General features: G+C 40.6%; 1 protein-coding gene across 2 annotated transcripts; it reads right to left on the reverse strand.

The window, feature by feature from the left end:
* Positions 1 to 1462: 1462 nt before the first annotated feature.
* Positions 1463 to 20293, reverse strand: axin2 (axin 2 (conductin, axil)). 2 transcript variants are annotated; one of them, XM_052139683.1, is made up of 11 exons: positions 19268 to 20293; positions 17242 to 18138; positions 12858 to 12998; positions 10376 to 10478; positions 8962 to 9102; positions 8121 to 8596; positions 7837 to 8004; positions 7517 to 7729; positions 7337 to 7417; positions 6359 to 6526; positions 1463 to 2777 (listed from the first exon to the last, which is right to left on the reverse strand). In XM_052139683.1, exons 2-11 carry the CDS (start codon positions 18063 to 18065, stop codon positions 2651 to 2653), a joined length of 2442 nt encoding a protein of 813 aa, XP_051995643.1. In that variant the 5' UTR covers positions 18066 to 18138; positions 19268 to 20293; the 3' UTR covers positions 1463 to 2650. The 2 variants fall into 2 exon arrangements, with proteins under 2 accessions (XP_051995643.1, XP_051995644.1); XM_052139684.1 differs by lacking the exon at positions 19268 to 20293 and having other exon boundaries at positions 17242 to 19250.
* Positions 20294 to 23227: the final 2934 nt, after the last annotated feature.

Raw genomic sequence — 23227 nt, forward strand, 5'->3', positions numbered from 1 at the left:
CTATCTCTGAGCTTGTGTGTGCAGGCAAACAGGACTCTTGTGACCAAATTACTGGTGCATTTATACATTTCTACGAGGGAGCAAATTAAAGGCTGATAATGGGAACAAATATGGCTGGGATTTCTCACCAGGGTTTGAAGTGGTTCATTATGCTGTAGTATTGTCTCTTAGCACGCTGGGGAAGCGGTGCTTCCAGGGGCATTCTAATCCTCCAATTAGCCTCAGGAAAACCAGCTGCCCTGGCCCTGGCAAAGCTCATGTCTCCCAGAGCAGAGGTAAAGGCCAGTGCCTGGTCCAAGTTCGGAGAGGCGCTCAAGAAAAGCATATCACAGTTAAACCCCCTGCCCCTCCACTTTATGGCAAACTCTTGAAAAACTGAACTAAGGCGGCCAGATAAAACCATTCCCACATAGATCTCTGGCAACAGATAGCACACTCTGCCAAAATGGCAACAAAAACGACCTGAATCCCCCCTAATAGGCCGGTGTGAAGCTTGGGAAAAGCATTTGAGGAAGCAATAGGGGTTTTCTGGGAAAGGCCTTCAACTTGGAGTTGGTTTCTCATGGACAAAGCTACAGGGGGTGAGATTTTAATTAAGCGTGGAGGTGCTGGGGCAGGCCTGGAGGGAGCTGACGGGAATGATCCATGAACAAAGACTTCTCTGGTGTACAAATGGCCACACAGACCCAACTCTCACCCCCAACCGACAGCAACCCTGCCTGCTCTTTAATGGATGAGATTAAAAGCCAATCAGGGAGTCTCTTTATGAAACCCCAGTACTGACATTCATCAAGTACTTACCCAACTTCCTGTTGAAAATAACTGGTCTCAGAGCTCAATATGCTGTTGGGTTTAACTGGTAGAGTGTGGCGCTAGCAACATGAAGGTCATGGTTTCAATTTCTAATAAACACACAAACTAATAAAATATATAACTTGAATGCTCTGCAATTCGCTTTAGTTAATAAATTGCAAGATGCATAAATGTAAGATGGGAAAAGGTAGTCTTACCATCAGACAGTCTAGTGAAAAAGGTTGCCAAATCTAAGGGCACAGTTATTTTCAATCAATCCGCTGGGAAACAAAATAGTTTAAAAGGTGCTGAATTGATAAGCCTCAAACCACAATGTGAAAAAACAATTCCTTGAAAAGTGCCTCCATGATTAATTTCCTATGTTCTTGGGCAAAATGTTTCTTTCGTGTTTTCTGTACAATCATTTTTGGGCCAATATATTATTGCATTATCAACTATTTTAGATAAACAAACTCCTAAGCAGTAAATAAGCAGCTCTTGGTCTGAAGTAGCTGAAAAGTGGACTTTGCTACAAGTCGAAAATTTCACTACCCGAATTGAAAAATCACTTTAAGGACGTGTTTATTTCCTATTTCTTTCATTAAACATGCATAGCAATCAGACAAACACACTGGTATTCATTTAAAAAATATAACTTTAATAAAGGCTACATCTCTTTATAATTACAATAATTAAAGTACCAAGTCATCTTTAAAATGAAGCTCTATATAATGCATAATTTACATTTAAGTGGAACACAGATTCTTGGGGAGGAAAACATAGAAACATAATATCATGATTACAAGATATTCAAAGAATAAAACATTATTTTAAACATAAACCCTTCTGAAAAGCAAGGGAATATTCACACCCTGAAACAGGGCAGCACACAGCATGGTATCCATGTAGGCACAGGTACTGTATAATACACTAGCAACGGCATGTTCTTATCCGCTCATGCCAGTGCATTCCGAGAGTTTGCCCTGGAGCTCTGCACTCTTTCCGTTCAACTTTTATACAGGACATTAACCCTTTCCACACACCCACTGATCTCGAAGACCGTGCTGAACTGAAGAGTTTGAAGTGTTTTAAATAACATCACTTCATATTTCTTGGTTGTCTTTGAAAAGTTGGGGGGAATTGGCTCCAGGGCAAGGCTTTTGGTTCCTGTGCAATGCCTGGATCGTCAACCAAAGGCACTAAAGATGCAACACGTGATCTGGGCTGGGTGATAATGGTTGAACTATCGACCCGATCAGTAGAGAGGCTCAGAGAAGCATGCTGGTCCAGTACATGGCTCGTTCTCATTGGCCAGTGGAGAAACTCCTGGCACAGTTCGTTGAGTTAAGGGGTGTGACTTTGGAGGTCTGTCCATGCATGTGTAACATTGGAAAGATCTCCCAATCATAAGCAGCTTGTCCATCATGTGAACATGGGTAGAAAGGGAATGACAGTTTAATAAATAGCAATAAAGTCTTTTTAACTTGTGACAGAAGCTGACTGTAACTTTGTGTACATATGAGCACATCTGTATGCACAGGCAAACGCTCTCGCACCCGACACACTCACAAACATCAACAATTGGTCAGCAGTCCATTGGTGTGTTGTAGTCAAAACAAATAAAACAAACAAACAAACAGTCTTCAGTGGTCATAGTGTTTCTCCTTAGTGTTCCAGACCAGATGAACAACTCCTTGATGCATTGCTGGTTTAGATTCCTCTGTACTTCATTGGCTAGTATTCCTTCAATAGCTTGGTGAGCCAAACGTCTTATGGATATTTAAACTTCTTTAGCTTTTTATATAAAAACATAGATTATCCACTCTTTAGTGCTGAGTAAGTCCACATCTGGGTTTGTTTAGTCCATTCTCTCCACTTTGCCCAGGATTTTGCCCTCATATATTGGCAGAATGGTGTAATCATCCCAGACCTCCTCAAACACAGCGCCACATTCAAACTCATCACTCGCTTTCTTGAAGTAGTACCTGAAAGAGAGAACATGTAGGGTTACATTTCATAAAACTTGATAAACAACTGCTGATGGCATAAAAGCAGCCATCAAACTCTATAAAATTACTGCATTCCATTTCCAACGAGTAAAGACTGGATAACAATTTTAATACATCTATGTGATGTCATTACTATTTTGGTCTATTTAATTTTATTTGGTCAAAGGTTATATGTTATTGAACACACTCCTTTAGCCTATTCCACAAAGTTAAATGTATGTAAATAATACATTAAAACAATTGCATGTTCCCTTGAAGAGTTTCTTATTTAAGTGAACACAGTAGGACCCTATGAAATATGTTTTTGTATTTTCGAACCACCCCCATTCTGTTTTATATTTATATATTTATGCATTTGGCAGATGCTTTTATCCAAAGCGACTTACAGTGCACTTATTACTGGGACAATCCCCCTGGAGCAACCTGGAGTTAAGTGCCTTACTCAAGAACACAATGGTGGTGGCTGTGGGGATCAATCCATTGACCTTCGGATTAACAGTTATGATTCTGATTAACAGTTATGTGCTTTAGCCCACTACACCACCACCACTCCATAAAACATAGTTTTCCATTCTATGTTTTAAAGTTGAATCAATTTCATCATCAAAATAGTGTCAAATCAAATGAATTCATAAAACTTAAATCAAATGAAAACAATCATTTGATTACAGAACAATTACTTTTCAACATACCATTCCATTTTTTAAATAAATTTAAATGCTTTAGTAAACCAATGCTCATACAGCTGAAATTTCACTTACTGCCCTCTGGAGTAAACAGGTGGTACTACAAGCTTGCATTTCTCAGGACTCTTCCTTATTATGGTCCGAGGGGGCATTGCGATTAAATGTGTTATTTTTTGTAAAATTAATCGCACTGAATTAACGCGTTAAATCGACAACCCTAATAATTATATATTGACATAAATATGTATAATCTTTATATATTGAATTATCGTTGTATGAGGGGCTTTCTCAGCAAATATTTGTATATGCAATTAAATGCTATTAAATCGCGATTAATTAATCGCGACACCATGTAATTAATTTGATTAAAAAAAAATATCGATTGACAGCCCTAAATAATAATAATTATTATTTGAGAAAATACAACATTGTACTATAAAAGTATTAAATATAAATATAAAATATTAAGTAAAAGTTAAGTTGCGATATCATACATTTTCTTGTCAAGCTTTTATTTTGAATCAAACTGTGAATTTGACGTGAAGTTCTGTTTTTGACAGTTTCGCATTTCTGGTGAAAACGTTGGTTATATGGCCCAGTGCGATTAATAAAGCACAAAATATATTACGTAAAAAAAGTCATATTATGTAAAAAAAGTCTGCAGGCACTTTGCGCTTTACGGTAAATGTGTGCTCTCTTCGGTCATCTAAAACAAGCACAGCACGTGTTGCTTTTACTTTCTTAATCTATATTCCTGGTCTTATTGTTATTTCAAAGAAAATATTGTCTTCATAAATTGTCATCAAAATGTAAAATTTTCCTACACCTCTAAAGCACCTTTCCTTTTTGGCTGGTATCAACAAGCAGTGTCTTTATTAATCCCTTTCCTCCAACCACCTTTCACACTACTTTTCACCATTTAATTCAGTTTCTGAAACATTTTTTAAAAATTAAGTCCCGTTCTACATGTTTTCTTGTTGAATATCACTCAGTTTCACTGAGAATGTCACATTTTGGAAGTAAAATACTTTTTGAACATTACATATTAACTTTAAATACCCTAACAGTTTAAACACACAGACACTAGTGCTATATTACAGTTCAGTTTACTACTTGAGGCCAAAGAGGTGCTATAGCCTAAATTAGAGGCTCTCTTAAATACTAACGTCCATCCCTCTTGTGGCAGCCACCAGGGGTCCTGCTTCTAATTGGGAGCTCTTTCAAACGAAGAGGCTCTTTTACAAAGGTTGAAATTTTTGGGTGCCGTGGAGTCTACACAAACTTCTTATTCACTGCAGTATGACGGGATGAGTCTGAGCTTAATCTAGTGTTTGACCTCTGCCCATCTCTGATGCTCTAATGATCTGCACCTCCTCCAAGAGGAACAGAAAACAGCAGGAGGGGAGGGAGTGGAGAGGTTTGCCTCAATAATTGGCTTTGTAATGGAAAATGCCCCATCTTAAAAACATGCAGAATGCACATTTGCTTTTTACGAGCTAATGTAACCAAGACGAAGAAACAATGCACATAAAACACGTACAGGAATAACCGTGACTCATAACATTTCATTTGTTCTTTCGATATGTCGGAAACGTCTCATTGTTCACCCACTGCTCAAGCTGAACTTCATAAGCGAGGGACAAACTAGAATACAGCGACATGGCACATAAGTTTATCCATTTTTCTGGAGAATAAGCCATATCCTCCTCCACAAAATCTTTAAACGGGCAGCATGGCTCTTATTTGCTCGAGAAAAAAAGTGGGAGAGAGGAAGAAAAAAATAGAGAAAGAAGTCTTTCCATTGGAACATGTTTTATGTGGCAAGATTTTCTCTTCGTAACATCTGGCACCAATATCATCTGGCAACTCTGGCAGTACTGTTCTTTGTTGAATTTCTGCCATGTTGAAATGACCCAACTCCCCACATTTTCTGCGATTAAAACCATCAGCTTTGAATTCTCTTTTCCTCAGAAATGTGCACAGTGCGAGAGGGCTCCTCAACACATGGAATAGACTTCTATTAAGACATTACAGCATGATTTTCTGTAAAGCTGCTTTGAAACGATGTGTATTGTGAAAAGCCCTATTCAAATAAAAATGACTCGAGTTTCCTTAATATGACCATATTTATATAGAATACAGGGCTCGGACAACTAACAATTTTATCCAGACAGATTAAAGTTAATCTAGAGGGACTTCAACATGGAGCCTTGAAGAGTTTTGTAAGGGGGGTGTTAGAGTTTATAACCAACATAGTTGCCAGCGAAAGTCCTTCAATTTTCCCTGTGTGTTTCAATGGGCTTTTATGGAGACAACAAGCACAAGGAAAACCAATGGCGGTCATCTGACAATGCCCCATTCAAACAAAGAGGCCAAGACAAAGAGAGCCTTTGATATAAATGAGAAATATCCACAAAAAAACTGATAGTCTTATGTAAACACACACATACACACACTCAAGTGTACTACAGCAACATAGTTTGATACAATTGGTGAAGAATGTGTGTGAGTCTTTGTGTATGAAATGAAAGGCCTGGGCTTCAAAGAGCTGCTTATTAAATGTGCCTTAAGATGAAATCAATACCAGATGTGACCAAATGGCTGCAGTTAAAATTCCCTCGTTCTTTCTTTCTGTTCACCCACCCCTCTCTCTCTTTCCTCTCGCCTCAACTCCACACTCGCTGCTATTGTAAATAACTTACAGTAAACAACCCAATCTTATAGAGACCAACACAACCAGTCAAAAACACACATCAAACATCCTACAAAAACATGAAACCCTTTGAGAGCATCAACTCTGTGAGGATTTTATGCTAATTGAAAGAAAGCAAACCACCAAACAGTAGTTCTTGGGTCAGAATTAAGGTTTACCTGTAGTTGCCTTTTTTCCGCAGTTGTTCCTTGAAGTGTCCGAGTGTGAGGCTGTGTGTTTTCATCATCCATCGGTATGGGATCTCTTCACCACAGAAGAAGTATGTGACCACCGTCTCTGAGGCTAAACTACTGTGGCAACCTGACGTCTTCTTTAGATCTTTCAATCTGTAAAGACAAAACAGAGATGAGCACATAAAAACAGTCACAGCTTAGGAACATGTTAACTATGCCTTAAAAAGCTATTCACTCACAAATGCATTTAACTTCTGTAATATGACATTTTGAAATTAAACTTTATTCCGTCTTAATTTCATCTATCAGGATTTTATTGGATCGTGAATAGTAGGCTATGATATTATTGGTTAATATGACTTTTTCAGCCCACGCCCAATCATTTTAATGAAAGATTATGAAAAACCAAATAATATATCTTTAGTATAGCATGCACGATGAATTGTGCACAACAAGGCCTAGAAAATGTATGTATGTAAATGTATGTAAGTTAATAAAGCCAGACCTATATAATATTGTCTTAAAACTTGCATGAATACTGGACTAGGTTCATTTGGGTTCTCGAGTCAACAGAGCTTGTTCATATGCAGTGCATTTGTTTTATTAAAGTGATGCTGTCAGAAATCAGTGAAGCTATTGATGAAGATAAAGGACAGTCACTGTCAGCTCATTCATGCCCTTCATTGGCCTCTTTCTCCTCTCTCTAGAGGCACTTCAGAAAGTGGTACCTAACCTTAGACAGCTGCTGAGTTGAAGGTCAGCCAATTAAAAATGATAAAGCAAGTTTTGCTGCCAGGTGGCCAATGCTCTGGACTTTAAATGCTGGCCTGGGCCAGAGAGCAAGAAGGACACCAGGGTTTCGGAAAGAGGTGAAAGATGGCAGGCTCAAAAGCACCCAAAGGCTGTCGTATCACATGCATGCTTTTGTGTCATGTATTGAGAATGAATATGAGAGATACATACTCATCTGTTGGAAGCACTGGACTGCCGTTCTGCACAGGAACTGGGTGACTCTTGTCTCTTTGAAGGCTTGATGTTAAATGCCTGAGAAACCCAGCCAACAAATCAATATTTCTTCAAATAGGACAGTTTTTAACTCAAACTTCACAGAGTGTTGAAAGAGGTGTGGAATGGAAATCGAACCTCTGTTTTGGGGGTTTGGAGACTTCCTCCAGGCGTCTACGGGCCTCTTCAAGCTGTGCCAGGGTGTTTGGAGGGGGTAGAGGGGGCATGGCAGGGTCTTGGACGAAAGGGTGTGCAGGCTGGTGGGCACGGAGATGCCCACTACTTCCGCCGCCTCCCCAGGTGGGCGTGCGGGCGGAATCCAAACAGTGCGTCTTCTTTGTGTTTTGAGTGCTACAGAGACCAACAAATTGATATCATGCAAGTGCACTGCACAAAGAAAGAATTTTTGCAGAACTAGGGTTATTATCATGCTACGGCCATAGAGCTGTAAGACAGACCTGTGGGGCTTATGCTTTGACTGTCTGCCACTCTCCAGGATCCACTGCCAGACATTCTGAGAGCGGTCAGTACTGTCGGTGGGCAGTTGTAAGAGGCCGATCTCCAATCCTTCCATGTTAACCTCCTCTCCAGATTTACACAGACGCTTGGATAAAGAGCTTGAATGCCTGATAGTGGAAATAGAAAGGCATGGTTTATATAAAACAGCATCTATTTGATGACAGACTTTTAAGGAACAATGAGACATTTAAAATAAACAGACAAAAACCAAGCTGCAATTTACCCCAAGGCCACTTCTGAAGGGTTGCCATACTGGTCCCTGCCCAGACTCCGGCTGCGGATGTAGGGAGCAGAGCAGCATTTGGAGGTTCCGTGACACAGGCACTGCGCCTGCTGGGTTGCCTCCGCCTCAATCTGCTCCTTGCTTTTTTGACCGGCATGGTGGTGGATATAGTGGTGATGGATGTGCTTGGCGGACTGTCTGGAAATAAAGGTCTTGGTGGGCACATATCCATTTAAGGAGCCTGACTGGGACCTGACACTGGGACATCCTCGTGGAGGAGGTCGATGTTCCGGAGAGCGGGAACGTGGGGAATGCCGAACCATGCCTGGAGACTGACAGCCAGGGGTCTTGAGGACTCGGGAGAGGTGCTCATCAAGGATGGCCTGAGGGTCCTCATCGCAGGAGCCAGGAGGGAGCAGAGACAGAGAGTGAGACGCAATGCTGCCAGACATTTCTGACTCGTCCCGCTCTTCCTCCTATGAATAGACAAAGACATGCCATTTTACAAACACTGGCAAACATATAAGAAAACATGCAACAAATGGACAGCCAAAACTGATGCATCTGAAATGCGTCTCCTTTGGCCACTCTTGATCGGATATTTGAGCTTCTGATTTCGTGAATACATGCATAACCTTTGCTGTTGTCGGGATGCATCAGCATACATTAGAGTTTACTCTACAATTGTGATGTGGTCAAATGCATCTCTGAATACCTGCGAATGTGGTTTGAGTGAACGGATTGCAAAGAAATTTGGAATATATATGTAATTATCAGATCCTCTGAGATGGATGTTAATATTAATTGTAAATGGGTTTGAGAGACCTCCAGTAATACCAACCTCCTGAATCTGTTGCAGTCTCTCCTCTAGAGAGCTCATCGTCTCCTGTTCTCGTTTGAGCCGCTCCAGTCTGGCAATCAGTTGTGCCGCAAACGCTGCTGGCTCCACGGGAGTCATCTCCTTAGGTGGCCGCCGCGTCCTCTGTATAACCAGAGAGAGATTCAGATTAGCAAGAAGGCCAGGCAGGAGAGTAGAGGTTGATTTCTACGGCTGCCCTAAGAGCAAGTCTACTGCCCACCCAACACACACTAATGCTAACACACAACCCACACCACTGGCATGGGCTGCTGCCGGCATGAGCAGTTGGTCACGCTCTAAGGAGCCTCGGCTTGCTCTCTCTGTAGTGCAACCAAGCCATCAGCCCGGTCTGTGAAGTCAGGCAGCTTCAAAGAGCCCTCGTCAAATATCAAACGCTCACCAGGGGCGGAAGGGACACTGTCTTTACATCTAGCAATAAAAGTCACATATCGACAGGAGGAAAAAGGAGGGAGGCGAAGGAAAAAAGGAAAGAGAGGGGGATTAAAAGAAGAGAAAGTAAGATGGTGCGATTTGTGCTGCCACTAGAAGAGTCAAGCGGTGGGAGATCAGAAGCACAGAGGTAATTTATTCCCCCCCAACGATGGCAGGCACAGTCGCCACATTATCAATCCTTCCCCGTGTGTGCGTCTCGCACAAGGATTTTCTATCACTTTCTTATTATTTTTATTATTATTTTATGCCCTGCCTTTCTTGATTCCACTTCCTCTTTGTGTCCTTCTCATCTCTTTGAGAAGATGATGAAGGGAGAAACGAAAGAGAGAAGATGGGCTGCTGCCGAGACTTGCGGCAGCTCCAGGCCCCTGCCGCCTAAAAGCAGATGTGTCCTGGGAGAAGAAGCTATCGCCAAATCAGAAGGGAGACATTAGAAGGCAGAAGAAAGAGAGGAGGAGGGAGAAAGATGAAATAAGACAGAAAGAAGAAATAAGAAGAGACAGGAAGAGGAAAAAAAAATAGAAAAGGGGACAAGAAAAGGGCGGTCACAGATTTGCTTGATTTTAGCAAGTTGCCTGTCCAAAATCTCCCTCCAAACACATTAACCAACTATCTGTCCCTTTTTTGGAGGGGGGGGGGGGGGCTAAAGAGGAAGCAAGGAAGAGGGGGATGAAGGAATAAAAAGGGTGCAACTCTGTTGGAAGTTGTCACTTCCCTTGAAGTCGGCCCCATTCATCCACTGATCAAAGCACTCTCAGAGAGAGACAGTTGATTTTGGTGCCCCGGGATGAAACAGACTCGTTTAGTGTGGTGTGGCAGTTTATTAAGAGTGATTATCTGAGAGAGAGCACAACAACACAACTGTCCACAACCTTGAGAGGGTAATGCTCTTTAATAGAAGGTGATTGCAGTACTGTGTGTAGTTCAGAAGAAGGGCACTTACGGGGAATGGAGGTAGGCTGACTTGGCCATTCATCCTTATGTTGCGTTGCATCTCACGCTGTAGATGTTTTTTACTGCCCAGCTTGTAGGGAGGGATGCCATCTCTGTCAGGACACACACACACACGCACACACACACACACACACACAGAGAGAGAGAGAGAGAGAGAGAGAGATGGTTATCCATTGATGCCAGACTTGCATGCCATGCACACAACTTTGGCACCTACAGCACAGGTCTCAATTCTAATGTTAAATAATTCAATGCTCAGTATAAAATTATGGCCCAGAAAGGGTTGTCCACTACTCATGTGTAACCTAAAGAACCCAAGCTCCATGTCTTGTCCTTTCATCAGCATCCAGGACCCTAAGTTCTTCATCTTGCTCCATGCTTGCCATTAGTGTTCCAGAGCGCTGTTAACAGTGGGGTCTTTCTCTGCTTTCTTGTCTAGCACAGACACCCTGGGGCACACCCAAAACTAAAGGGCATCGACACAAATGTTGACAATCTCTGCTATATCATGTTACCAATTATGATAAAAGATGGCTTGTGTTTACATAAACACTCCACATCAATCTTATCCACTGCAGAACATTCCTAAACCTCCACCTCTTCAATCTCACCCTTTTATTTCCTCTAAAGCTGGACATCTTTCTCATACTCCGCTCTGCTTTTTTTTTTTAACAGCCAGACCAGTTTCCTTTCCCATGTTCTGACTCTGAAGTGTATGCCCTAGCCCAAATGCAGTTTCCAGCATGTCTTTGAAAGCTCACAGTCATGCGCATAATGCCGTCGCTCCAATCTTCATTTGGCAAGCGCTCGGCAGTCAGCCTCTGATCTTGCACACATCAAAAGGCTGGTTTGTAAGATAAGGTAATGTTTGAAGTCGGTGCAGCGGCATTCCCTAACGTCCAAGTAAATCCATAAATAATATATAAGCAAACTTTCCCCCACTTCTCCTCCCCTCCTTCCCTTTATCTGGAATTCAGATTCTGATTTAATGCTGAGCCTTTTAACTCAAATAAAAACGTAGCTATTCCAATCAAATCAGCTTCTAAACAAAGAGCAGAGCTGCTGTTTTTCTCATTCCATATTTTGCCACACTACTCAAAGTGACACAAATCCAAACAAAAAATAAAAAGTGCAATGGCTAAATATGGGTAAAATATGTTGGAAAGAAATGTGTTTATAAAAGTTGAGAATATTCACATTTCTAAAACTGTCTGTTTAGTGTTCACTTTTCTTTCTCTTTTGATGTGTTAAAAGCTCACGGGACGTTGAATGAATGTGGTCAACTTAGTACACCAAGCCTTGGAATACTTTGAGATGTCACATGAGATGATTTGAGTTTGGTATGAAAACGAGTCACTCAAAAAGCTGTTCCACAATTTGCAAAAGAAAGAGACCCATCCAAGCATGCAGCACAATCAAAATATTAATCTTCAGTTCAACCAGCCCACTGTCCACACACACCAGTTGCGTCTGGAGTTTGAGGTGTCACAGGCTGGCCCTGTTATATGGGAATGTCCTATTCACATTTGCAAGTAATTTTCAAAGCTACCAGCCACCCTCTTATCCCTCTAAGCTTAACAATGGGCTGAAAGCGATTCAGTTAAGCCTTTCATCCAGCATGCACATTATTTCTCACTCTCTACACTTAGCTATGCACTCGCACAATTGGCTCTGCAGCAAACACAGAGAGGGGGAGGGTTGCTTTTGGGCGGAGATGGAGTAGAATGGGTGGTGTATGTAGGGGTCTAAGGGGGTCCCAAACTCCCTAATCCCAGGTGACATGCTCTTGTGCTCCAGAAATGGCTAACCTCTCAAAGACCTAGCTGACACCGGATCCCTCCATTCTAGCCCTGGTGGGCTCGGTCCAAAACCACCATGCGAGTCGAGATTCCTTTAATATAATGCAAAGGCACCTTAAAGAGTGTCTTATAGTCACTCTTGAAGCACAAGAACATGGTTGAAAGAGGAGAAAAATCTGGCCAGTGTCATATCCTATTGCAGACGTGTGTCAATTGGTGCAGAGGAAGCACATTATCAGAGAGTTCTTTTCTTGGGTCCACTCTGTTCAAACCTCAAGGCAATGTATTGAAGACAGCTTATATTTAAATGCAATGGAAACATCTGAAGAGTGTGTACAATCTCAAAACAAGCCTCAAACAACATTTGATCCAACATCAGCTAAAAACCAAAGGAAAAAATTTCAGACTTTGACCACAGTCTATGGATGCACTGTCCAACAAACACTTTGCAATACTTATCAAAATATTTACAGAAGTCACTGTGGCCATGTTTCAAGATGTAGTGAGCTGGCTACCTAGATAGCATTTTGAGCATCATAGGTACGAATATTTGGCAGATCTTCAAATGTGCTCTTATTTCCAATAATGTCTAAGCACACTAAGATAATAAATAGGGACAATGAGACTAGGTAATAAAAAGGGTAATAAAGAGACATGTTAAGAGACACTTACACACTACTGTCTGTCATGGACATGGAGTCATCAGTCATGGCATCACTGGAGACCTCGCTGTCATTGGCACTGGTGGCGGGGGCAAAACTATTACCGGATGTAACATGGTAGGGGTTTGTAGGATCACCACGTCTGTAGGATCTACAGGAACAACAAATATTTTGGTTTTTAGTGGGTGGCATGATATGGTCAACATGAAACAACATTTGTAACCCATTTTACATTGTAATGTGACATTTTTGCTATTGAAACAAGAAAGAGAGAGAAAAACAAGAAAGTAAAAAAAACAAATTTGCATAACTTCATGCATCAGAAATAGAATCAATGGTGAAAAGTATAATCTATTAGGGGTGTAACGATCCATCGATATGGATCGATGCATCAATCCAATAACCAACGATCCAATATTATCGATACAACACAAAAATATAGATATAGACATTTTTTAAGATGCACCTTTATTTTAAAACTCTTATGTCAGCCACACATCAGGCGATGAAGCAACCTTATTCATTTCACTTTATGAGCACTAAATATGCTTTTCATGTGAGACAAGGATCTGTGAAGACAAATTGCACTCTGCTATCCGTGCATGCATGTAAACTGAGCTTCTCGCGAAACAGGATCAGTGCGAGGACATCAACCGACCATCCTGCGAGCTCCAGACCAGTGACAGCATCAGCACGTGTGCATCAACAGGGCACTCCTTAAAATACGAGCTCTCATGACAAACGCAGAGCGGCTCAAATGCGCGATTAACTCGGGCTTCCATCGATATCGTTGCGCATGCGACCCATTTTAAATTTACATGAGAATTTACCATTTAAAAGTACCAAGAAAAAGTTCAACCATGTGAAACATCTTGACAATGCTGAGATTCTGAACAGCGTCCCCTCACTGTAAAAAATTAAAAGTGGAGTAAACTTAAAAAAGTAGGACCAGCTGCAAAACATTTTTGAGTTTACTCAACTTCAGACAAATTAGTTTTACCAACTTAACAATTACGGTTAGATCTCAGGTTCCATGAACTTAAAATCAATTATCATTAAGTTCAATAAACTTGATTTTAAGTACAGCTGTCCATAATTTTCAATATTTTTGAAAACAATAAAATATATATTTTAACTAGATCTATGTTTTGGCATAAGATCATGTATCAGCCCTACCAAGAGACCAAATAGATGGTCTAACTTAAATTGTGATGTAGGTTACAAGCACTTCAAACTTTTAGAAGTTGAATCAATAAAACACAACTTTTAACAGCAAAACACAATTAAAAACACATAGAGCAAAAACATCTATTCATTTTCAAATCAGATTATTTACAAATGTTAAGTCATAAGTCGGCATGCTTTGACCAAACACACAAAATAAAATTCAAGAGCAGGGGATTGTGGGTAGTGTCTTTAGCCACAATGCTTCACCATTGGGCATGCTCAGTAGTAGACGCATCAATGTGAAGTTAATAGTGGTTACATGGTTCCCTCAGATTTTGACCCATGAATTTTCAAGACCTTTCCATGACTTTAACAAATGGATAACATCATTAAATATATCGAAATCAAATATTTAAATTCCCACAAATTTCCTGATTTTCTGTGGTAGAGCCTGGCTTTATAGACTTACAACAGTGAAATTTAAACTTCCATTTCACAGAGGTGCAAAATGTTTCAAATAGTGGTGTGTTAGAGGGTCAGTGATCAAACTGAGCATGCTCAAAAGCCTGTATGGTCTACCTTCACCACCAGACTTGATATTGTATGTGATCACTGTTTAAAAATGTAAGTTGCTCTGAATTAAATGGCATAAAAGTTGACTTAATTGATTGTTTTAAGTAATCTCACTTTATTCGAAATTAGATTTCAATCAACATTTAAAATTGAGCTTGTCTGACAAAACTGAAGTTGGATTTTTACCGTGCTGTTCACTGTGTAAAGCACTTTGAGTGTAGTGTCAGAAAAGCACTATATAAATTTAACATTCAAGAAAACTGCAGATAGCACGGATAGTGGGAAATAAGTCATGAGTATGCAAGTATGAATTTAATTGGATTAAACTGAAAAATAAGCTGTAATCAAACGATTGATGATCACTTGTATGTGACGTTATTTTTTATATTATTATCTGTACCTTATTTTGTACCTTATTTTGGTGTGGATGTCCCAATGTGGATCCTTTGAAGTATCTGCAAATATTGGATCGCAGGCCAAGAGAATCGATATAAGATCGTATCATGATGAAACATCCAATTTACACCCTTACAATCTATATTACATTTGGTTGGAGGACAAGTTACGACATTTCACTAGTATTTTTTCCTTGATGGTGGTGGTGGGAAGAACTTATGATCAGTTTGTCTTTCCGTTTCCCTTTCATGTCCCTTGCCCCACCTCTCCCCGGGACAGCACGGTGAGGGCTGATCAAGGGGAAAGTTAAGTGAGTAACACATCTGTGTAAATTGCCAGTGCCACTTCCCTTCAGTGGAGCATATCTGGGGCCTTTTGTTTAGGACCAGGCACCCTATTCCTCACTTTACCCCTCCCTCCCCTACCACACTTTTTCCTGTTTCATGTTGTTCTTCCTTCTCTTGTGCTCTTTCCTCTGCTGGGGCACCGCCTCCACATACCCACCAGGCCACCCCTCCCTCCCTCCGATCTCTCTCTCTCTCTCTCTCTATACCCTTCTCTCCTGCTGTGACATTCCTTCTTTGCTGGAAGAGGAGGAGGGAAGAACCTGAGCCGGGCTAGAAGATAGAGAGCATGAGAGAGCAGAAAGAGAGAAGAGAAGAGGGAGGGAAAGGAGGGCCTCCTCTTTATGAGTGCCTACTGCCAACAGCGCTGTGAGGGGAGACCCAGCAGGACTATAGCCTACGGCCCCAACTCAAACCTGACCTTTGGAAGCTCTCGCTCAGAGTCAGGTATTTAGCACAGCTGGGTTCACATTCTTCCCTCTCTCACCCCCTCATTCATGCTTTCTTTCATGAGGATCCTTGCCCCCTCTGTCCTTCTTTTCCGCTAGATCATAAAATACACTTATTCTCCATCCGTCTGGGTTTTTTCTTAGATAAAAGTGCAAGGAGAGGGAGGCAAAATCAGAGAAAACGGTGGTAAATAAGAAACAGTGGAGATGTAGGAACAGTCTCTGTGACTCACAGAGGAACCGCTGCTGCGTCTTGTTTAGTGAATAATTTGATTCAGAAACACAGAAAGCGAGAGAAATAACTTCCACATGCTTCAGATGAACAAAAAGTGCCCAGAGAGAGAGAGAGAGAGAAAAACAGACTGCATACGGAGAATTCTTCAAATGAAATCAGTGAACGTCAAAAACAATACTTTTTTTGCATATTCTCGTTTGGTTCCTAATCATCTCCTACATAAACAAGCCAGCAAAGATAAGCAGAGATGAAACATTCTGTCGCCTACTTCAAGAACACCCTCCCATCGGGCTGTCTTTGAGACAGATAAACATTTGTCTGGCACCACACCTTGCCCTAACCCTAACCTCATTTACAACCTTAAGTATCATGACAGAACTGAGGTGTTAATTCATCAAAGCTCATTTTCTCTGATAATTAATTAAATGCCAAGAGGATGGACGTGCATCATTAAACTCCCAAGATGACACAAGAAACAAACCAACAATTTAGGACATCTAAAAATGTCAAATGTTTCAAGTTTCTCTAAACAAAGATTTGGACCAAAATAAGAAAAAACTTGTGAGTTAGCAACTTGAATCGCTTTAAAATGTATTGTTAATAACAATGCACAAACAAACGTGCAGCGCTTGTTTTAACTGGCTGATGTCTAAAAGCAATTTTATATTATGAACTAGCCTTGAGCCTTGAAGATGATCCTCCAATGGTAGAAGAATTTCAAAGCAGAGGAAACTGTATGGAGCCAGCAGAGGGCCTGGTGCTAGACAATATTTACTTGAAAGGAAGAGCTGCTCTATTGATGTTTTTTCCCTTTCTCTCCCTCTCTCCCAGTCTCCCTTTTTTTGCCGTAATGCAGCCCAGGTGATAGCAAACTGCCCCAAACTTACAAGACAGGGCCTCACATGTCTAATGTAAGAACTTGTGTGCAGTAGCTACATTTAAGTGGTTAAAGAACTTGGATTGTTAACTAATTTACTAATTTGGATGACTTTCATTTCTTTGTGAATTAGTCTTCCTGGAGCAGGTTAGGGTCTTGATAAAGGACAGTGTGTTGATTGTTCATGAATCAACCCTTTTGTGTTTGAACCTAAAAAAAAATCATATTACCACCTGAAATCTTTAACCAACTGGCTACACACAAAGTTAGCGTGATACATGAAAGAGCACAGGACCAGTATGCAGTAATTACATATTTATACAGCATATGAGGAATGGTTGGAGATGTCTTACCTGTAACCTTTCTCTAATACTTCCATGGCGCGGAGGGAAGGAGGTGACCGTAACACTTTGGCAGACAGTCCCACTACGGTGGCCAAAGCTTTGGCTTTAAAGTCATTACAACTCCATTCCTCTTCTTCGTTCAGAGTCGGCAAGTATCCACACACCAGTTTTAATCCTCCTAGTCCATTGGGATTCACTTGACTGGGGTTTTCACACCCTGTTTGGACATACTCTAGGTATATGTCTGAAGTCAGAAACATCTGATAAGCATTCTCCTCCATTGCCGTCTGGATCTCTGTTTGAGCCTGATCAAACATTGCAGAGTCAATCTGCTGACGTTTAATATTATCCCTTAAAAAGGTCTTAGTGGCAGGCTTAAGCTGCTTGGCCACAACGCTGTTGTTCTCAATATACCGCTTGTAAATGGCTTTGGCAACTCTGTGCGTTTTGGTATCCTTGAGGTCCATTTGTCTGAAACCATTGCAAGCAAACCAGAAATCTAAAGTGTCGACACATTTCTCACGTTCCAGATATGATCGGAAAAGCTGAGCACCATCCTGGTCCCCGAGAAGGAAATGCAAAGATTTGGTCCACCGGACAAGAGGCGAGTCTGGGAATGCACTGCCCTCAGGTTCCCCGAGTCCATCCTCATCTCTCCTGGTCGTGGAACCCCGAAAACCAGCTGTAACAGATTTCACAGAATCTTTAGGTCTCATCATAGCCAGTTTGCTGGGATGGTGGTATGTCGTCTCACCCTCTTCCCCCGGGACCGGTGGACGAGGGTCATCTTCTCTGAAGCTACTGACCATAGGATCTGCTAGTGTCCTATTCATGGCTCCTGCAGCAAATACTTCAGTGTGAAGCTCAGCTGTATTCTCTCTCTCTTAAGTCAGCAGGGGAGCTTCTCTGAAACACAAAGTATTGATCTCATCAAAACCAGATCCGCCCCAAAACTTCAAAAGAGTCACTTCAGTCCTGCATTTTCACTGCGCGCATATGCAACGTTTTGTTGGCTATAATAAGAAAAGATCGGGATTTTTCGCGTGGCATCATTGTAAACGCGATGTTTTAAAACTTAAAAATATAAACAAATCAAAGATTTTTGTGGACGTTTCTGTGATTTTTTTTTGTATGTCCTTATGCTTTAAGCTAACTTCGATTCACCTCGTCGCGATGAATTGAGAACAGAGACCCGAAATAACTTGCATCAAAGTAAACCGACTTTTTGAATTTGTTTTCAGTAGTCACTCATCCACCTATATCACGGTCAGTACTCAAGTTTAAAAGTTCATTAATACGCCAATCTAAGAACATCACGTTTTTCACAGCGTTTAAAGCGAAAACAACTCCGGTGTATCGTTTTCAGGATTGGACGTTTCTAACGATTAAATCGAATCGCATTAGAACAAAAAAACATGCGAATTTACAGTTTCAGTACAGTAAATTTATGCTTTTAATAACACTTTCACCACGTCCATTCATATATGTAATATTGCCTGGTGTGCAAATTGATGTTTAGCCTAATACATTCAATGCAAAATATGTAGGCTAATTATATTGCATTAAACCATGAACTCAGTAGTCTAAATGGCACTTTGATTTATAAATCAACTGTTCTTCCAGGTTTTTAACGATTTAAACGACTTAAAGCCGTCCTATACCGATCCAAAGCGCGATCGCTTCACATCGAGACCCATAAGATAAAAACATGCCGCATCAAACTTCAAACCGCTAAGAAAAGTGTGAGATCACAGGGGGGTGAAGTCCTAAATCACCATCATGACTACTCTTTAAACACGGTAAAATAAATAAATATTAATCAATGTAACTTCGAAACAACACAATAATAAACCCAACACACCAAAGAGACGCGTTGTCATGCAGTGTCTATGAGAAATAGTTCATTTCACAGCGGCACGACTTCAAAGTCAGTAAACAGCACATCAAAGCAAACGCGCGCGCGCACACACACACACACACACACACACACACACACACACGCGCACACACACACGCGCAGAGAGCTCTAACTCACCATCTATCCATGAGTTCAGTCTCAAAAAACTCCCAATTTTTCCAACAACACAGCAAGTATAATCCACAATATATCCAAATTAACGCTGTCCTCTAATGTTACTTAATGTCAAACGCAGATTTGAGGTTTTAAATGTGCACTCCCCTCAGTCAAACGGCACGCTCGATCCAGTGTAGTGCGTGTGGATGTGCTCTAGTCTCTTATTCCAGTATGCAGTGAGCAGCTCAGGGTTTAAGAGCGGACATCAAAGAGCGCAACCGACCGCACGGTCCCGACAGATACATACAACACAATTCCTCACACTTCAGCTTTAAATCCGTTCAGATAGCTCTAAAATGGTCTACAGTGACATATTTATTTTATGTGCTCTATAGAAGATTATAAATCAGAATTAATTTCAATAAGTAACAGTGAAACTCATGCTTACCTACATTTGTGAGAAAAGTTTCAACCGAGGCTTGAGGACCTCATCAAAGCCAAGCGATCTTGAGCCGCCTCCCCTCGAGCTGTGGAGCGGCAGGAGTAAAGTGATCTTCCGCGCCGCGATCCTGCTGTTGCTACAGAAACTTTAAAGACACAGGCCGCTTTTTTCCTCTGAACACTCACAGTTAACTCCTTCACTACCACATTCAAACTTAACCCATTCATCACCATATTCACACACTACACAGACTATGTTCGGACTGCTATATTAGACTTGCATTTTGCAGCATACACTCTATTCTAGATATAGTTTTATCATTAATTTGAGCAGAGTATATGAACAATTTTGTTGTATTTCAAAAATATGTCCCACATGTCCAACATATTTCATATGTGTGATTTACATGTGTTGCCATACATCCGATTTGTGTATTGTTGTCACATGACCTCATTAGGTTGCATGTGGGTGGTAAAGGCCTTCAGTTATCAAATTTGAAATAAAATACAATGTACTGAATAAACTTAACCTAGAAAACAAGTAGTTCACACACTAAATTGTAATTTAACAAGCCGTATTCTAAGGCAATGTAAAATGCAGACAAACAAACAAATGTTCATATAAAAATAAAAATAAAATATCCAGAAGAAACGAACGGTGACCAGAAACAGCATCTAAACTATATATATATATATATATATATAGACATATACTTTGCCGATTGTAACTTGATAACATTAGTTAAAATAACACAACTTTTTTAAAGTACTTCACAGTGCCAGTATAGTGAAAAGTCCTTCTCAACTAAGAAAGTGGAACTAGCAGGAAAGCTTGTCCTGCATTTTGAGAGAGAATGTTCCAGTAATTCCACTCATGATACTTCAAAGGCTTTAGTGCCTCCTTTGATGTGCTACATTCACTTTAAGGAGTAGGATATTATAAAATGCATTAGTGCAGATTAATTTAAAACCAGTGTATATTGCTGTCATACTATGGTGACCAGCACATCAAGTACATGACTCACACAGACACAATACCAACATATCCAACATAGCTTTATCACACACTTCCCTCTATATTGACGGGCAATCTCTCACAATAATCAAATGCTGTCTAGGAAACAGCCCACAAATGAGACATCAATTCAAGTCTTTTGTAATACTAACGACCACGGGAAGTCATTGTCCAGGAGTGACTGTCCAGGATGGACCATTTACAGACTCATAAAGACTCGCATGACGAATGATACTGGAAACTATTTAGCTGGGTGTGCAATTGCTTAACTATATTAGTGATTAGTGATTCGACCCAGTAAAACCTGTTTAATAACTTTAGATAATTATGGTTGGCCATATTAATTCTCAAAACATACAAATAAACGATTGGCAGAATCAGTGGCTCTACTCAGTTCATGTCAACATGAAAACCAAATGGACCCTATTTGCTATCTTAAAGGAATATTCTGGGTTCAATACAAATTAAGCTCTATTAACAATATTTGTGGCATCATGTATATTTCCTCAAAAGAATATTTCAACTATATTTAACCCTTGTGTGTCAATAAAAAAGTTACTCAGAGGTCCTTCAAGGACAAAAATGTCCACGTCAAAAAACTGCCATAATAATATTTAATTCTTATATTATTTTCCACTTTCACTGATTTATATATATATATATATATATATATATATATATATATATATATATTATATATACACTCACCTAAAGGATTATTAGGAACACCATACTAATACTGTGTTTGACCCCTTTCGCCTTCAGAACTGCCTTAATTCTACGTGGCATTGATTCAACAAGGTGCTGAAAGCATTCTTTAGAAATGTTGGCCCATATTGATAGGATAGCATCTTGCAGTTGATGGAGATTTGTGGGATGCACATCCAGGGCACAAAGCTCCCGTTCCACCACATCCCAAAGATGCTCTATTGGGTTGAGATCTGGTGACTGTGGGGGCCATTTTAGTACAGTGAACTCATTGTCATGTTCAAGAAACCAATTTGAAATGATTCGAGCTTTGTGACATGGTGGCCATAAAGGGATGGACATGGTCAGAAACAATGCTCAGGTAGGCCGTGGCATTTAAACGATGCCCAATTGGCACTAAGGGGCCTAAAGTGTGCCAAGAAAACATCCCCCACACCATTACACCACCACCACCAGCCTGCACAGTGGTAAGAAGGCATGATGGATCCATGTTCTCATTCTGTTTATGCCAAATTCTGACTCTACCATCTGAATGTCTCAACAGAAATCGAGACTCATCAGACCAGGCAACATTTTTCCAGTCTTCAACTGTCCAATTTTGGTGAGCTCTTGCAAATTGTAGCCTCTTTTTCCTATTTGTAGTGGAGATGAGTGGTACCCGGTGGGGTCTTCTGCTGTTGTAGCCCATCCGCCTCAAGGTTGTGGTGTTGTGGCTTCACAAAGGCTTTGCTGCATACCTCGGTTGTAATGAGTGGTTATTTCAGGCAAAGTTGCTCTTCTATCAGCTTGAATCAGTCGGCCCATTCTCCTCTAACCTCTAGCATCAACAAGGCATTTTCGCCCACAGGACTGCCGCATACTGGATGTTTTTCCCTTTTCACACCATTCTTTGTAAACCCTAGAAATGGTTGTGCGTGAAAATCCCAGTAACTGAGCAGATTGTGAAATACTCAGACTGGCCCGTCTGGCACCAACAACCATGCCATGCTCAAAATTGCTTAAATCACCTTTCTTTCCCATTCTGACATTCAGTTTGGAGTTCAGGAGATTGTCTTGACCAGGACCACACCCCTAAATGCATTGAAGCAACTGCCATGTGATTGTTTGATTAGATAATTGCATTAATGAGAAATTGAACAGGTGTTCCTAATAATCCTTTAGGTGAGTGTATATATATATCCAGAGTGTATATATATATGTGCAGATTTAAAGGAAATACGCGAAAATGTAAAAAAGTGAATGTATGAACATGTACAATAGGAACACAGAAATTAGCAGCATGCACATTAGAAGCTCAGTTACAGTACAGGTACTGCACTTAAATAACTCTGCTCACAACACAATGTTTTTAGAACTTTCTTTCTTGTCTTTTCATTTTTGCCTTTTATTATTATTCAGTAAAACACAGACGTAAAGTTTGATGTATGTCCTCATGAAATCAGAGACTCTCTCCTTGAAATCCGAACACAAGTGGTCAAAAGAGACGATCAGGGCTAACGGTGATGTCTCGCTTGCACATTAGTGATCGGATCACCCAAAACGCATCTTAATACCAGTGCTCACCTGGTCTCAGTCGGGGAGTCTGTCATGTAGTTGATACACTAGTCCTGAAGTGTTCGCACCAACATGACGAAAAACCAGACTATGAGTCGCAGGGTGCCGACTGTAATTCATGTAGTGTATGCTTGGCTTTAAGGTCTTTGCACACACTAGTCGAGGCGATAATGCGAAATTAATCACAGACGAATACTCTTTCAAATGAAAAGAGAGGCAAATGAGCATCCTTAGTACATTCAAGCCTTTACAAAAGGTAGCAC

The sequence above is a fragment of the Xyrauchen texanus genome, chromosome 12, assembly GCF_025860055.1.
Source record: "Xyrauchen texanus isolate HMW12.3.18 chromosome 12, RBS_HiC_50CHRs, whole genome shotgun sequence".
Classification (NCBI taxonomy): Eukaryota; Metazoa; Chordata; class Actinopteri; order Cypriniformes; family Catostomidae; genus Xyrauchen; species Xyrauchen texanus.